We start from the raw sequence: 16,917 nt of genomic DNA on the forward strand, positions 1-16,917 counted from the left end.
TAATTAGACATGTTTTTTGTTAAAATGTAGTATAATCATCCAGAAAAATTAAGAAAATAAAAAAAACTGAATCCAGAAAAATTAAAACGGAAAAAAAGATTTTGGAAAAAATAAAACAGGCTAATTTGGGAAAAATAAAACGGATTTCATAGGGCCTTAAAAATATCATGCATCTGAAGCTATAATTTTAATACTAAGCAACAGTGCATATTATATAGGGGCTATTTTAATTTTTTTAAATGGCGCTCACTCGTTTTTGTGAAAGACCCAAGAAGGACCATGCACAGTCACTTTCCACACAGGCACACTTCATGTTTGGTTGAAATAATCCTTAAGCATGTAAATTTATAATTTCCTTCAGTTTAATTTAAATGTGCAATTAAAATAAATTAAAATAAATTTATATTTTAAAGTTTAGAATTAGACAGCCTTGTGTTGTGTAGAGACAATTGCATAGTGAAAATTACCCCAACGCACCACCTAGTGTCCAACCTACTCTAATACTATTATAACCTGTTTAAATGTGAACAAGGGATTTACAACATTAAAGAAATCTTTTATTTATAACATGTACATCTACATGAAAAATCTAAAATATTAGACAACTATGGTACACGGTCGTGCAGCAGCGAGCAACAGTGAAAGGAACCTCAAGGTTGTAAATGTGTGAAATTGTATAGGGCCCCATTCCTGTATTTTGCCTGGGGCCCCCAGATCACTAAATCCGCCCCTGCATATAATATTTGTTAAATAATTATTGTTTAATCTGTTTTAACACAATTAGAGAACTATTATAACATCTCAAATAACTAAAATAAATAAAATGTGTTTTTGCATAATTTTTGATGAGTTTTGTTTTGAGAATTGTTATTTAGGCTGTTTCTGGCATGTCTCGCATGTAAATTCGTGCGTGTTCACCCATTCAGTTGGACTGTAATTTGCAGCTGTGTTAGAAAATGTTAGAAAAACAGCAGCAATGCATAATTCTGTAAAAGACTTTTAAAAACTTGCACTGACGAGGGAGAGAGCCCGTCAATCAGCCAACAAGTAATGGTAAGACTTTCAGTTCCCTTTCAGTCGGTCACTCCCGACGTCACGTCGGATGACCGACGAATTGGGATCTAGCTTAGAGAGACCAATCCACTTAGAGTGTAAACTAAACGAGCCAATGCACATTGGCATGCGATTATTGCATTCAGCTGCCGCTGATCACAGCGTGAGTATAAGTAGGCAGCAGATGCAGCGCATATTCAGCTTTTCGAGCGGTTCAATCGTTCTGCTCCTGACCTTCTGCTTAACCGAGTGATCTACGCGAGTTCAAGCATGCTCTTCGAGGGCTCTCGTGCTGGCGGTACGGTGCTTCAGCGGCGGTGGTTTTCCCGTGTCGAGTGGGTTGCACACATCAGGCTGCACTACCCCCTGTGTGTGTTGCAAGCGGCCATCTCCCCTGTGCGCTTCAGCACACTAAAAGATCATTTCTAAAAGAGCATTTCTGAAAGAGCATTTCTGAAAGAGCTCCACGGGTGGAACGTCTTTTTAAAGACGCGTCTTTTTAAAGATGTCTTTCCATCTGTGGGTTTCTGGGTGCGGTCATTACCGGGTGATGGTCACGATCGCTGCCTCTCATGTCTGGGCATTAAGCACGTTGAGGCTGCTTTTGTGGATGAGTCATGCTCCCATTGCGGGAGTATGACCATCTCGGAGCTGCGGACCAGACTTTGTTTCCTGCAAAGGGGCGGAGTGCCTGTGCCACTGCCTAGATCTAGGGTTACTCCTAGTGGCAGCCGAGGGCGCCCTACTTCTGTCACTGGCCAGACTGGTCTTACGGTGACAGTGAGGAATTCCGCTCTGAGGGCTCCTCCGTCTGTCGGCACTCCGATACCAGTGGGGCTGTCGAGAGAGCAGGCTGGACCCTCAAAAAGGGTACCACCTGTATCTTCCGAGGCTCCCCCCGGCGATCGGATGTCGATTGCTGCATCAAAGGGTGAGCCAGACTTTTCTGGAGAGGAAGATCCGTCAGCGCTGCCGCTCTCTGGACAGCCAGCGGTGCCAGATTCGGATCCGGAAAAGATGGCTATGCTTTCCTGGGCCGCTGAGAGTGTCGGGCTCAAGTGGAATCTTCCACCGCGTCCCGAACCCTCGAGGTTGAACGATTGGTTTCTCGGGGTGGCTCGCACTGGTTCTCAGGGCCCCACCCCAGTGCCTTTCTTCCTGGAGGTGCATGACAAGCTCACTGGGTCATGGACGGCACCTTTCACTGCCAGAAACCGCCCCAGTGGCTCATCCTCCCTCACCGCCCTTGATGGTTCCCCAGGTGGAGCGGTCGGTTGCGATGCAATTGTGTCCCACAGCGTGAGTATAAGTAGGCAGCAGATGCAGCGCATATTCAGCTTTTCGAGCGGTTCAATCGTTCTGCTCCTGACCTTCTGCTTAACCGAGTGATCTACGCGAGTTCAAGCATGCTCTTCGAGGGCTCTCGTGCTGGCGGTACGGTGCTTCAGCGGCGGTGGTTTTCCCGTGTCGAGTGGGTTGCACACATCAGGCTGCACTACCCCCTGTGTGTGTTGCAAGCGGCCATCTCCCCTGTGCGCTTCAGCACACTAAAAGATCATTTCTAAAAGAGCATTTCTGAAAGAGCATTTCTGAAAGAGCTCCACGGGTGGAACGTCTTTTTAAAGATGTCTTTCCATCTGTGGGTTTCTGGGTGCGGTCATTACCGGGTGATGGTCACGATCGCTGCCTCTCATGTCTGGGCATTAAGCACGTTGAGGCTGCTTTTGTGGATGAGTCATGCTCCCATTGCGGGAGTATGACCATCTCGGAGCTGCGGACCAGACTTTGTTTCCTGCAAAGGGGCGGAGTGCCTGTGCCACTGCCTAGATCTAGGGTTACTCCTAGTGGCAGCCGAGGGCGCCCTACTTCTGTCACTGGCCAGACTGGTCTTACGGTGACAGTGAGGAATTCCGCTCTGAGGGCTCCTCCGTCTGTCGGCACTCCGATACCAGTGGGGCTGTCGAGAGAGCAGGCTGGACCCTCAAAAAGGGTACCACCTGTATCTTCCGAGGCTCCCCCCGGCGATCGGATGTCGATTGCTGCATCAAAGGGTGAGCCAGACTTTTCTGGAGAGGAAGATCCGTCAGCGCTGCCGCTCTCTGGACAGCCAGCGGTGCCAGATTCGGATCCGGAAAAGATGGCTATGCTTTCCTGGGCCGCTGAGAGTGTCGGGCTCAAGTGGAATCTTCCACCGCGTCCCGAACCCTCGAGGTTGAACGATTGGTTTCTCGGGGTGGCTCGCACTGGTTCTCAGGGCCCCACCCCAGTGCCTTTCTTCCTGGAGGTGCATGACAAGCTCACTGGGTCATGGACGGCACCTTTCACTGCCAGAAACCGCCCCAGTGGCTCATCCTCCCTCACCGCCCTTGATGGTTCCCCAGGTGGAGCGGTCGGTTGCGATGCAATTGTGTCCAAAAGGACACTTAAACATGTCATACATGCAGCATATTTTGAATATTACATATTTGTTTGCATCAAATAAATCATAGCATTACTGATTACTTCGGCTGTTTGTATAGCCTAATAGGGCAACGTATCCTAGGAGATACTACTCATTAAATCCATAATATATAAAATATTTCAAAAACTCTTTTGAATATGTTTTACTTAAGTCCAGATGATATAAAAAGTGACATGAAATGATTTTTTGCTGATAATTTTCAACTCTTGCCTGTTTCAGGGTTAATCTCTGGTTGTTATACCAGAAATACAATAGTATATCAAGATATTTTTCCTCATGAAATACTGAAAATTCTGTCTGTCATTTCAGGAAATGCAGATGATAGACATTCATTGTTTAGATCTGGTAACATGGACGTGGACACAAATGTAAGTAATGTTTTTTTCTCTGAGTGGCCTGATTACGTTATTCATTCAAAAAGAGCACAATATCAAAGTTGAACAATCTACATGAAGTGCTTTGGCTCTTTAAATACAAATTGTTTTCCTGCACAGATAAAGGAGCATATCTGCCATGTAAAAGTAAATGTTAACATAGTAGCACTCTCATAAGTTCGTTATATTAAACTATATCTGTATATTTGCTAAATAAAATGTTCCCATAGTGCTATACAGTTGTTTTTGGTGGTTTAGCACACATTCTCAACAGGTTGTATCATCTGTAGTATACAGTGCAGTATGAGTTAAATTCAGAAGTTCAATATTTTTTTTTCTAAATGTGTGGTATATGATATTTATGCAAAGGCATTTTAGTGCTGTGTTAGGCTTCTTTTCCTAAGAACGCAAGCCACATTTAAGGAGATGCCGCACACAACCACTGCTCAACAAAACACATTTTAACTATAAAAATAAACGTGCAATGTTTAGTAATCAAGGTAGATGATAGTCGGTATGTTGGAAAGTGCTTGTAAGTAGTATAAATAACAGCAGTCCAAACAAACAACAAATAATCAAAATGCAAAAGTCCAGTCTAGAGGAATATGAATCAAAACGGGAACTCCTTTAGTGCGGTGGGGATCTCCTGTAACCTCCATATCCCATGAGCGGTCTAGCAGTCTCATGAGCAGACACAGATGCCAACAAGCAAATAGTCCCCACACTCTATTGTTCGTACGAGTCCCTTTTAAAGCACGTTGATTTAGTCCAGGTGCAAAACCACGTCAGCCAATCACCTGCAGTCACCTATAACTCAGGAACAAACACAGAGTGATCCACTGAGACATCACACACCCCCTAAAAAGTTCCTGCATCTCATAAGGATTCCGCAAAACACCAAACAAAATCAAAAAGTGCATTAGTGTTCTCACAGTCATCTGAATGATCCCAGTCGGCTTCCTTAACCTCAGCAATCTGGATCCTGAAAGCAAATTAAGACAACAAAGAAAGCAAAGGAATAACAGAATTAACCGTTCCAACACAACATTACACTATTCGCTATGGTCAGGGAACACGACTTAAATTGTAAGGCTGTAAAAATAGAATCCAATGCATTAACTGCTGACTTGGGGACTGTAAAGAATGCAAAAAGGTTAGAGGGTTATGATCAGAATAAACTTCTATAGGCAATCCTCCACCCACATATACATCAAAGTACTGAAGAGCCCAAATTAATGTTAATGCTTCTTTCTCAGTTACAGAGTAGTTATTTTGAAAAGTATTGAACTTACGAGAAAAGAAACAAAAAGGGTAATCGAATCCAGTCTGTCCCCCTGGTGCCTTTAGGAAGACAATATGCATTTAAAGTTGTAAATATAGGAGGAATGTGTCAAAGTCATTTATACAGTATATGCCAAACTTCCTGCTGGCATGTAGATGTCTTTAGGTCAGGACGTTTATCAAACTGAGTTAGTCTAAAACATGACATATCCTGTTGCCAACAGGTGGCGCTATGATTATAACTGAATATTGGCCTATTAGATGTCTTCAGGCCAGGACTCTTATCAAACAAGAAATTTAGGGCAGATTGGACATTGCATGTTTTAGTTAAAGTAAAACATGACATTTCCTGTTGCACTAAAACAGCTGGCACTAAAAATTACAACTGATTAATGGCATGTAGAAGTTTTCAGGTCAGGACTCTTACCAAACGTGTGAAGTTTGGGGGAAAACGGACTTTGCATGTTTAAGTTAGTGTTAAACAAGTAATTTCCTGTTGCCAGCAGGTGGCGCTATGATTATAAACTGAATATTGGCCTTTAGATGTGATCAGGACAGGACTCTTATCAAACGTGTGAAGTTCGGGGCAGATTGGACATTGTATGTCTGACTTACAACAACTTCCTGTTTCATTACATTAATAGCATGCTTTAGCACTTAGTAAGTGTTGATAGCATGTTTGAGCATGTTGCTAGCCTATTTAACACTTGCTGATGCTTTTTAATATGTTGCTAGTAGTCCGTAACAGTGTTAAACATGTCACTTCCTGTTGCCAGTAGGTAGCACTATGAGTATAACCGAATATGGGCATGTAGATGTGTTCAGCCCCGGAGTCTTGTTAAACATGTGAAGTTTGGGGCAGATTGGACATTGCATGCCTGAGTTACAGCAACTTCCTGTTTCATTGTACTAATAGCATGATTTAGTAAATTAGCTAAGTGTTGCTTACATGCTTTGAAATGTTTCTAGCATGTTGCATGCTAAGTTTGGGGCAGATTGGACACTGCATGCCTGAGTTAAAGCAACTTCCTGTTTCATTGCATTAATAGCATGTTTTAACACTTAGCTAAGTGTTGCTAGCATGTTTTTAGCATGTTGCTAGCCTATTTAACACTTGCTGACGCTTTTTAAAATGTTGCTAGGAGTCCATAACACTGTTAAACATGCCACTTACTATTGCCAGCAGGTGGTGCTATGACTATAACTAAATATGGGCATGGACATGTGTTCAGGACAGAACTCCTATCAAACATGTGAAGGGTAGATTGGACATTGTTTGCCTGAGTTACAGCAACTTCCTATTTCATGGCGAAACATTGAAATTTGTCAGGCTGAAAACTCAAGATCTTCACAATTTAGCATCGGAAAGGCGTTATAATTACACTCACCAAATTTGAAGATGATCCGATCAAAACTGTAGGAGGAGTTTGTTAAAGTATGAGGCATGAAAATGGCAAAAACAGCACAAAACTCATAGAGGAAATTCAAAATGTCTGACTTTGCGTTTATGACTTCGCTCCAAGAGACGTTTTTGTAGGTATTGGGACATTACATGAATGTACTGAATTTCATACACATAAATGAAACGTAGTGGGAGGGGCGCTTCGTTAAAATTGTATAGGTGGCGCTATCAAGCCATTTTGCCACGCCCAATTCTGAAGCCCATATCAGATGTAGATTTTCACCAGTTATGATGCATGTGCAAAGATTCATGAGTTTGAGCATGTTTAGGCCCTAAAAAATGCGATTAATTTTGGAGAAGAAGAAGAAACGAAGCAATTCCAAGCAATTCCTAAATACACCATGCAACCTTCCAGACCAAATACCACTTTATTCATTAATCTCTGGAAGGTAGTGGGTGCATTTCACAAACCGAAACTCATAACAGAGTATGAATATAACCCCGAGGATGTAATAAACAAATGTATTTCTTGAGCTTGTGGAGTCAAAGGAACTTGCCAATATCCCTTTTATAAGATCCAATTTGCTTACAAAATGCACTGCACCCACTTGATCCACTCAATCCTCCATTCGAGGAAGTGGAAAGGTATCAGGTTTAGTAATAGCATTTAACTTAAGGTAATCAGTACAAAATCTATAAGTAGAATCTGGTTTCTTTACCAGTAAACATGGTGAAGCCCAACTGGAGCACAAAGGAATTGCTATCCCATTCGCAAGCATATATTGCACTTCAGACTCCAGTACCTGCTACTTACTGATAGGAACCCTGTAAAATTGCTGACGAATAGGCCACGCATCTCCCACATCCACATCATGCTGGATCAAATGTGTGCAAGATGGTAGGTACATCAGCAAACAAACTAGGAAAATTAAGCACCATTTTTTTCCTTTTTTTTTTTCTTCTCAGTTCTAACCTATGTAACTCTGACAAATGTGAAAGCAAAGCATCCAAATTCTGAATTATTTAACCTAGGAAGAAAAACACAATCCTTAGGGACAACCATATCTTCCCCTCCTTCTACAAAAAAAAAAGGTTGTGATTTATCAAATGAAACAGAAGCAACAGTGACAGCAAGACTAATAATCTGAGTTACTGAATTACGGGAATGATAAGGCTTAAGTAAATTGACATGAAAAGATTGCCTAACCTTCCACCAATCTGGAGTTGCAATTTGATAATTTTGGTCAGACATTTTACGAAGAACTGTGTATGAGCCTATAAATCGTGCACAAAAAGGAGATCTAGGTGAAGGCAACAAAACCAACACCTGATCTCCTGATGTAAAATCACGACATTCTGTAGGTTTATCAAAGTGCCTTTTCATTTTACTCTGTGCTCCAATAAGATTTTTTCTGAGCACTTACCGTATTGGCCCGAATATAAGATGACCCTGATTATAAGACAACCCCCCTTTTTCCAGATGTACCTTTTGGGGAAAGACTTTTTAAAAACCAAATCTTGTTTTTTCTCAGTAAAACACATTTTGTCTTAAATAATTTTCATTTTGCATATTTTTCCTATTTTAATTTGTTTTGAAAGTATGGTAAAAACTGGTAAAATGTACCAACAATCACATTTAAAAAATATACACTTCTTGATATACCATTAAAAAAAAAACAAAAAAAAAACAGGTAGCCCATCTGAATTAGGAATTTAGGCTAATAGTAGCCTACCAAAATCTTATTAACAGTAGAAGTTAAATCTTACTGTAGTCTTCAAATCTGGGTACTGTCTTACATTTTAAATTCACAAAGGGAGTTTGGTCCCATCAGGCTAACGTGACAGTCATAACTCATGCAGCTGTAAGGTTTTCTTTTTCTTTTGTTTTTACTCGCGATCTTTACAACACGCATTACATTACGTATTTCATGGCACACTCATTTTATGCGTATTTGGTGCCACCTATTGTTGTGGGTGTTATTGTTGTGGGAGTCTAGACCCTGAATATAAGACGACCGTGTTTTTTCAGATGCATTTCCAAGAAAAAAACATCGCCTTATATTCGGGTCAATACGGTATACCTGCCAAAAATAAACATCTATGAAAGCCATTTACATATTCTAACAATCTTCCTCTCCCAATCCCTTCCGCAAAACAGAAAGCGGACCACGTACTATGTAACCAAAAACTAGATCATTTGGGCTAAATCTCAAACTCTCTTGCTGTACCTCTCTAGCTGCAAGCAGCAACCAAGGTAATCCTTCCTCCCAATCGCGGTTCAACTCCACACAATAAGAACACAATAATGCTTTCAATGTTTGGTGGAATCATTCAAGATCCCCTTGACATTGAGCATGATATGCACTTGATTGATTGGGTTGTACTTTAAAGGGTTAGTTCACCCAAAAATGAAAATTAGCCCATGAATTACTCACCCTCAAGGCATCCTAGGTTAAAAATGGTCAACATCTTATGTCATCCTCCCGGAGCTGCTTCCGTGTACAACTGCTGGCACAAGCTAAATTATCAAGTGATTATTATGTTTCGAATATGGATATTTTTCTTACAAAAACGCATCCATTCGCTAAAGGAGGCCTTTGCTCACTAATGGACTAATTTTCATTTTTGGGTGAACTATCCCTTTAAGTACCCTCAAAATATCTGCAAGCATACAGTACATGAAGTGAAATTAGTCCCTTTGTCACTGAATAATTTTAGGTATCCCAAAGATTATGAAGAATTCGGTTAAAGCTTTAACAACCTCTTTAGTAGTAATCTTTCTAATAGGATAAGCGGCTGGATACAGAGTTGTTTGACACATCACTGTCAACAAGTATGCATTACCTGATTTAGACGTAGGCAACGGACCCACACAATCAATTATTACATTCTCAAAGGGCTTGCTTGTGACCCTTATAGGACATAGAGGCACTGGTTTCAAAGGCTGATTGGACTTTCCTGTTAGCTGGCATACATGACAAGTTTTGATAAAGGCAGAGATATTCTTCTTCAGATATGGCCAATAAAACTGCTGGTATATTCGATCATAGGTTTTGTTTAATCCTAAATGACCCCCTACTTCACCATGTGCAACTTTCATTACTACTTCTCGAAACATCTTTGGCACCACCACTTGAATTACAGATTCTTCCATCAAACCTTTCTGACGGTACATATTTCCTTAAGAGTAGCTCATCTTGGATAAAATATCCACTGACAGCACTTCTTACCTCCTCAGTTGAAATAGCATGCTCAAACAACTTCTGTAACCCAGGATCATTTTGTTGTGCAGTCACCAATTCTCTATGAGAAATATAAGGAAGAGTGGACAAACCAGGCACAGCATACTTTGAAACGTCCTTTTATTCAGGAGACACCCCACGACTCATCAAATGAGTTACTACACACGCTGTAAAAACCCTAGGAAACATTTGATTTAGTGAATGAGATTCTTCAATCAATGGTGTGGACACCACAACAGGGGGTGAAATTACATCTCGCCATACTCTACCTCCAGCCAAGTTATTTCCAAGTATTACAGTAACGCCATCTAAAGGCAGACATGGACTCACTCCTAGGGTTACTTCTCCACAGACAAACTCAGAAGTCAGCCATACTCTGTGCAAAGGAACAGAAACAGAAGGAGTTTGTAATCCAATTCCTCTGATTAAAACATCACTTGTTTCATCCGAGAATGGCAGGACATTTTCAAGAATAAATGATTCTGAAGCCCAGGCTCAAAATGTATCAATTTTAAATACTCCCCCTGAAAATCTATGGGGTTCCATTTGTGCCAAAAATTTGCCCTGTCATGCATGGTGTTCACATTTGTGGACAGTTAATTTAACTCCATTTAGGGTTCATTTATGATGGTAATTTTCTCCAAACCACTTGAGTGCAGTGTCAGTAGATTGACAGCAATATTGTAACAGTGGCTAATATCTTGCATTCCAAGTATTTATTGCTTGATGACATCATTAATCCAAGATGGCTGACAGCGATAGCCATGTGCTAAATGCCCCAGACATAGCTGTGAAAAACTTTTATACAAAGAGGTCAATTGAGGTAAAAAAAAGATATTAGTATGTACACTAAAGTATGATGAATATGTTAGTATTTTATAAACTAAAATTTAGAGTAAAATTTAGTTTTTATTCACCAAAGACCAACTGTCCACATATATGGACGTCATGCAACAGTGGAGTCAGATTGCATAAAGTCTGATTTCTGTTACCTGCTAGTATAGCTATCCTATTTTTTCAAAGATGTTATGAATTGTCTTATATTTACGGTGAAGCATTGCTGCCACACACATTATTTTTTCCATTCAATTATGTCGTAATAACGAGATGTTATGTAATTTTAACGACATCTTTTCTCGTTAAAGCGACATCTTTTTTCATAATAACGAGATGTTTTCTTGTTAAAAACGACATCTTTTCTCGTAAAAACTAGATGTTATGTCGTTAATACTACATAATTATCTCGTTAAAATTATATATTTTCTCGTAATAACGAGATATGTCGTAAAAATGATGTTTTCCTGTTATTATAGATATATGGTAGGCTACATTATGTAAGCGAGCTAAGCGACTGTCCCTGCTGCTGTCACCACAGTCTGACATAAACGAGGATCTGCACGCTGCTGAAATAATTGAAATACACTGTTTTAAATGTATTTTAATGTAATGGTTTTAATTGTAGCGGCATGTTTATTAGGATTAATTTCCAATCTGTCTACAATATAGTGCTATCCAATAACTGCATTCAAACCCATGACTCGTTTAGGCTATGTTTAGATCAAAACAGTTATTTTTGAATAATCGACTCTGGGCTAAATATTTCTTTATATGATTGACTGAAGTTTGATTTAACAATAAATCGAAATACGAAAAAAAAATAAAGAGATTTTCTAATAGGCTAATAATAATAATAATAATTATTATTATTATTATTATTTCGTTCTGTTTGGCAAACGGGCAAACTAAAATTAAGCTAGATTTTTCTTATTTTTTCTAAGCTTTCTATTTGTGCATGGAAAAACGCTTCTTAAAACGCCTAAAAACGCCACTTTTTCTCTCAGCCTGTCTTTACTGCCTATCCCATCACACAGAATAAGAGTTCATCTCATGTACCACTTTGCAAATTAGTCACAATAACATTTCTTCAAACTGTCTGGCTGTTGTATAGGCTATATTTCTTGCAAATATACATCTCATAAAGCACAACACTGCTCTTCTCGGTTCAGCAGCGCCGGCGCGATCCCTTGGGCTACACTGTGATAACAGAGGAAATAAATGTCTGCTTTATTTTCTATACTTCCACAATAACAATAAAACGTTACATTGCTTTTGTAAAATAACTGGGTGCGCTTTCTGGTGCACCTTGTTATGTCTAAAGGTCTACTTAAATAAAACAATCAAAAACATTTTTCGAAAAATTTATTTAATTCATATAGCCTAAATCCAACAATACTGTACAGTCTTTCCCATCTGAGCTCATCTGTATTTTGTGCTCACACCCAGGTGCAGTGCAGCCTATTCCTTCAGTATAAAGCAAAGCCTGACATTTTACCCATAAGAAGAACACAATGCGATGCGTGGCTTGATTCAGCTAAAGATATAATTTAATAATATATAATCACTAATACATTAATATATAATCAGACTAAAGTATCAAAGCTGCCCACACATGTGAAACAAATATTAAAGCATAAGCTCATTTGTTTACCCACGAACAAAAATAGGCCTAGCTTAAAAAAAAAATCTAGCTTAATTTTCATTTGCTCGTTTTCAAACAGAACAAAATAATAATAATAATAATTATTATTATAATTATAATTTTATTATTAGGCTATTATTATTATTATTATTAGCCTATTAGAAAATCTCTTTTCAGTTATTGGAGTGCAGTTATTGGATAGCATTATATTGTAGACAGATTGGAGATTAATCCTTATAAACATGCCGCTACAATTAAAACCATTACATTACAATTAATTTAAAACCGCGTATTTCAATAATTTCAGCAGCGTGCAGAGTTTATGTCAGACTGTGGCGACAGCAGCGCGGACAGTCGATTAGCTCGCTCACATATACCATATATCTATAATAACAGGAAAACATATCGTTTTTATGACATATATGTCGTTATTACGAGAAAAAATACGTAATTTTAATGAGAAAATATGTCGTTTTAACGAGATAATTATGTCGTATTAACGACATGACGTCTCGTTTTTCTGAGAAAATATGTAGTTTTAATGAGAAAACATCTCGTTATTACGAGAAAAGATGACGTTTTAACGAGAAAAGATGTTGTTAAAACGTCATAACATCTCGTTATTACAACATAATTGAGTGGGAAAACTCAAACACACGTGTGTGGCAGCAATGCGTCACTGTCGTCTTTAATGTCATCCTGTTCTGCCGTCCTTACTGTCATCCTGTTCTGTCATCCTACTGTCATCTCATTCTGTCATCTTACTCTGTCGTCTTCACTGTCATCTTATTTTGTCGCCTTTACTGTCATTTAGGGCTGCACGATTAATTAAAATTGGAAAGGCGATAAATTGCAATTAGGCAGAAGCTGTGATTGTCATGCGTATCTTTTAGTGAAGCACGGTTCTGTGATCAGCAGTAAATCTCCATCCGAAGGCCAGAGGGTGCTCTCGCGCTGAAACTCCAAATACGCCTTGCAGAAGAAACCCAGGTTGCTGAATAAACAGATTTAACTGCTTTCATTAATTCAACGTGACTAATAAACACACGACTACGACAATATCTGAGTTATAATTTTTATTATAATAAAGTATATAATAATGCAATGCTGATCGACATAGCCTTTATCACTGCTTGGAATACTATGAAATATGTTGTGTGCCTTATTCTGTGTAAGAAGCCACATCATCTCACAGAAGGATTTATTTCAAACACTCGACTGACGTTAATGAAGTGAGTTTGGAGTAAAAACATGTTATTAAATGTGGTATTTTCACGTGCTTTCAGATGGAACAGCATTTACTACACAGAGCCGTAGTTCACTGACAAGCTATGAAAAATAAAGAGATTTTCTAATAGGCTAATAATAATAATAATAATTATTATTATTATTATTATTTCGTTCTGTTTGGCAAACGGGCAAACTAAAATTAAGCTAGATTTTTCTTATTTTTTCTAAGCTTTCTATTTGTGCATGGAAAAACGCTTCTTAAAACGCCTAAAAACGCCACTTTTTCTCTCAGCCTGTCTTTACTGCCTATCCCATCACACAGAATAAGAGTTAATCTCATGTACCGCTCTGCAAATTAGTCACAATAACGTTTCTTCAAACTGTCAGGCTGTTGTATAGGCTATATTTCTTGCAAATATAGATCTCATAAACTGTCTGGCTGTTGTATAGGCTATATTTCTTGCAAATATACATCTCATAAAGCACAACACTGCTCTTCTCGGTTCAGCAGCGCCGGCGCGATCCCTTGGGCTACACTGTGATAACAGAGGAAATAAATGTCTGCTTTATTTTCTATACTTCCACAATAACAATAAAACGTTACATTGCTTTTGTAAAATAACTGGGTGCGCTTTCTGGTGCACCTTGTTATGTCTAAAGGTCTACTTAAATAAAACAATCAAAAACATTTTTCGAAAAATTTATTTAATTCATATAGCCTAAATCCAACAATACTGTACAGTCTTTCCCATCTGAGCTCATCTGTATTTTGTGCTCACACCCAGGTGCAGTGCAGCCTATTCCTTCAGTATAAAGCAAAGCCTGACATTTTACCCATAAGAAGAACACAATGCGATGCGTGGCTTGATTCAGCTAAAGATATAATTTAATAATATATAATCACTAATACATTAATATATAATCAGACTAAAGTATCAAAGCTGCCCACACATGTGAAACAAATATTAAAGCATAAGCTCATTTGTTTACCCACGAACAAAAATAGGCCTAGCTTAAAAAAAAAATCTAGCTTAATTTTCATTTGCTCGTTTTCAAACAGAACAAAATAATAATAATAATAATTATTATTATAATTATAATTTTATTATTAGGCTATTATTATTATTATTATTAGCCTATTAGAAAATCTCTTTTCAGTTATTGGAGTGCAGTTATTGGATAGCATTATATTGTAGACAGATTGGAGATTAATCCTTATAAACATGCCGCTACAATTAAAACCATTACATTACAATTAATTTAAAACCGCGTATTTCAATAATTTCAGCAGCGTGCAGAGTTTATGTCAGACTGTGGCGACAGCAGCGCGGACAGTCGATTAGCTCGCTCACATATACCATATATCTATAATAACAGGAAAACATATCGTTTTTATGACATATATGTCGTTATTACGAGAAAAAATACGTAATTTTAATGAGAAAATATGTCGTTTTAACGAGATAATTATGTCGTATTAACGACATGACGTCTCGTTTTTCTGAGAAAATATGTAGTTTTAATGAGAAAACATCTCGTTATTACGAGAAAAGATGACGTTTTAACGAGAAAAGATGTTGTTAAAACGTCATAACATCTCGTTATTACAACATAATTGAGTGGGAAAACTCAAACACACGTGTGTGGCAGCAATGCGTCACTGTCGTCTTTAATGTCATCCTGTTCTGCCGTCCTTACTGTCATCCTGTTCTGTCATCCTACTGTCATCTCATTCTGTCATCTTACTCTGTCGTCTTCACTGTCATCTTATTTTGTCGCCTTTACTGTCATTTAGGGCTGCACGATTAATTAAAATTGGAAAGGCGATAAATTGCAATTAGGCAGAAGCTGTGATTGTCATGCGTATCTTTTAGTGAAGCACGGTTCTGTGATCAGCAGTAAATCTCCATCCGAAGGCCAGAGGGTGCTCTCGCGCTGAAACTCCAAATACGCCTTGCAGAAGAAACCCAGGTTGCTGAATAAACAGATTTAACTGCTTTCATTAATTCAACGTGACTAATAAACACACGACTACGACAATATCTGAGTTATAATTTTTATTATAATAAAGTATATAATAATGCAATGCTGATCGACATAGCCTTTATCACTGCTTGGAATACTATGAAATATGTTGTGTGCCTTATTCTGTGTAAGAAGCCACATCATCTCACAGAAGGATTTATTTCAAACGCTCGACTGTCTTTAATTAAGTTAGTTTGGAGTAAAAACATGTTATTAAATGTGGTATTTTCACGTGCTTTCAGATGGAACAGCATTTACTACACAGAGCCGTAGTTCACTGACAAGCTATGCAAACAGCTTTCATAGTCGTAGAATGATTTTTTTTGTATTCTTAATCGCGCGATTAAATCGGCTGCTATTATGAACGCAATTTTATGTAGCTTGCCAGTGAACTACGGCTCTGTGTAGTAAATGCTGCTCGATCTGAAAGCACGTGCTGGAGATTCTGTGCCGGTGGCGGTTAAGTGATACTACTAATCACAGAACCGGCTTTACTGGCAAGATGCGCATGACAATCACATTCGATTAATCGTGCAGCCCTACCGTCGTCCTTACTGTCATCTTATTCTGTCGTCCTTACTGTTTTCTTCTTTACTGTCATCTTATTCTGTCATCTTTACTGTTATCTTATTCTGTCATCCCTACCGTCATCCTTACTGTCATCCCTACCGTCATCCTTACTGTCATCCTTACTGTCATCTTTACTGTCGTCCTTACTGTCATCTTATTCTGTCATCTTCACTGTCATTTTATTTTGTCGTCTTTACTATCATTTTACTCTGTCCTCCTTACTGTCATCTGTCTTCCTTACTGTCTTCTTGTTCTGTTGCCTTTGATGTAGTTTGATGTAGTATTATTTATGTAAATTGTGTCAAATGTGTACAGATGCAAAGACTTCACAGTAGTGATGTCCGGTTCGCGAACGAATCGTTTGATTTAACCGGTTCTTCTTAGTGAACCGGTTGAACCAGTTCACCAAATCGGACTGAATCATTTGAAATGGTTTGCGTCTCCAGTAAGCATTAATCCACAAATTACTTAAGTTATTCACTTTTTTAAACATGGCTGACACTCCCTCTGAGTCTAAATAAACCAATATCCCGGAGTAATTTATTTACTCAAACAGTACACTGACTGAACTGCTGTGAAGAGAGAACTGAAGATGAACACAAGCAGAGCAGCCGGATAACGAACATACAAGCCCACTGCTGGAGCGGTTCTCGTTCTCGAGTCAAGAACCGGTTGCATCGGTTTTCGGATCACCAGTACACTGAACCGAGAACCGTTTCTTTCGGACACGTCCGATTTGAGAACCAATGAGCTGATGATACTGCGCATGCGCGATTCAGCGTGAAGCTACCGAACAGATT

At 38.8% G+C, this 16,917-nt stretch overlaps 1 protein-coding gene across 2 annotated transcripts in view; it reads left to right on the forward strand.

Annotated features, from left to right (window-relative positions):
* LOC107569001 (kelch domain-containing protein 1-like) overlaps positions 1–16,917 on the forward strand; it is a 52,041-nt gene that overhangs the window by 8,686 nt on the left and 26,438 nt on the right. For both annotated transcript variants that reach the window (XM_016255001.1, XM_016255002.1), the window contains one exon: positions 3,824–3,882. In XM_016255001.1, coding sequence (XP_016110487.1) covers positions 3,824–3,882 — 59 coding nt within the window. The remainder of the gene's footprint in view (positions 1–3,823; positions 3,883–16,917) is intronic.

This window comes from Sinocyclocheilus grahami, unplaced genomic scaffold, assembly GCF_001515645.1.
Source record: "Sinocyclocheilus grahami isolate Dianchi unplaced genomic scaffold, SAMN03320097.WGS_v1.1 scaffold1301.1, whole genome shotgun sequence".
NCBI classification, from domain to species: domain Eukaryota; kingdom Metazoa; phylum Chordata; class Actinopteri; order Cypriniformes; family Cyprinidae; genus Sinocyclocheilus; species Sinocyclocheilus grahami.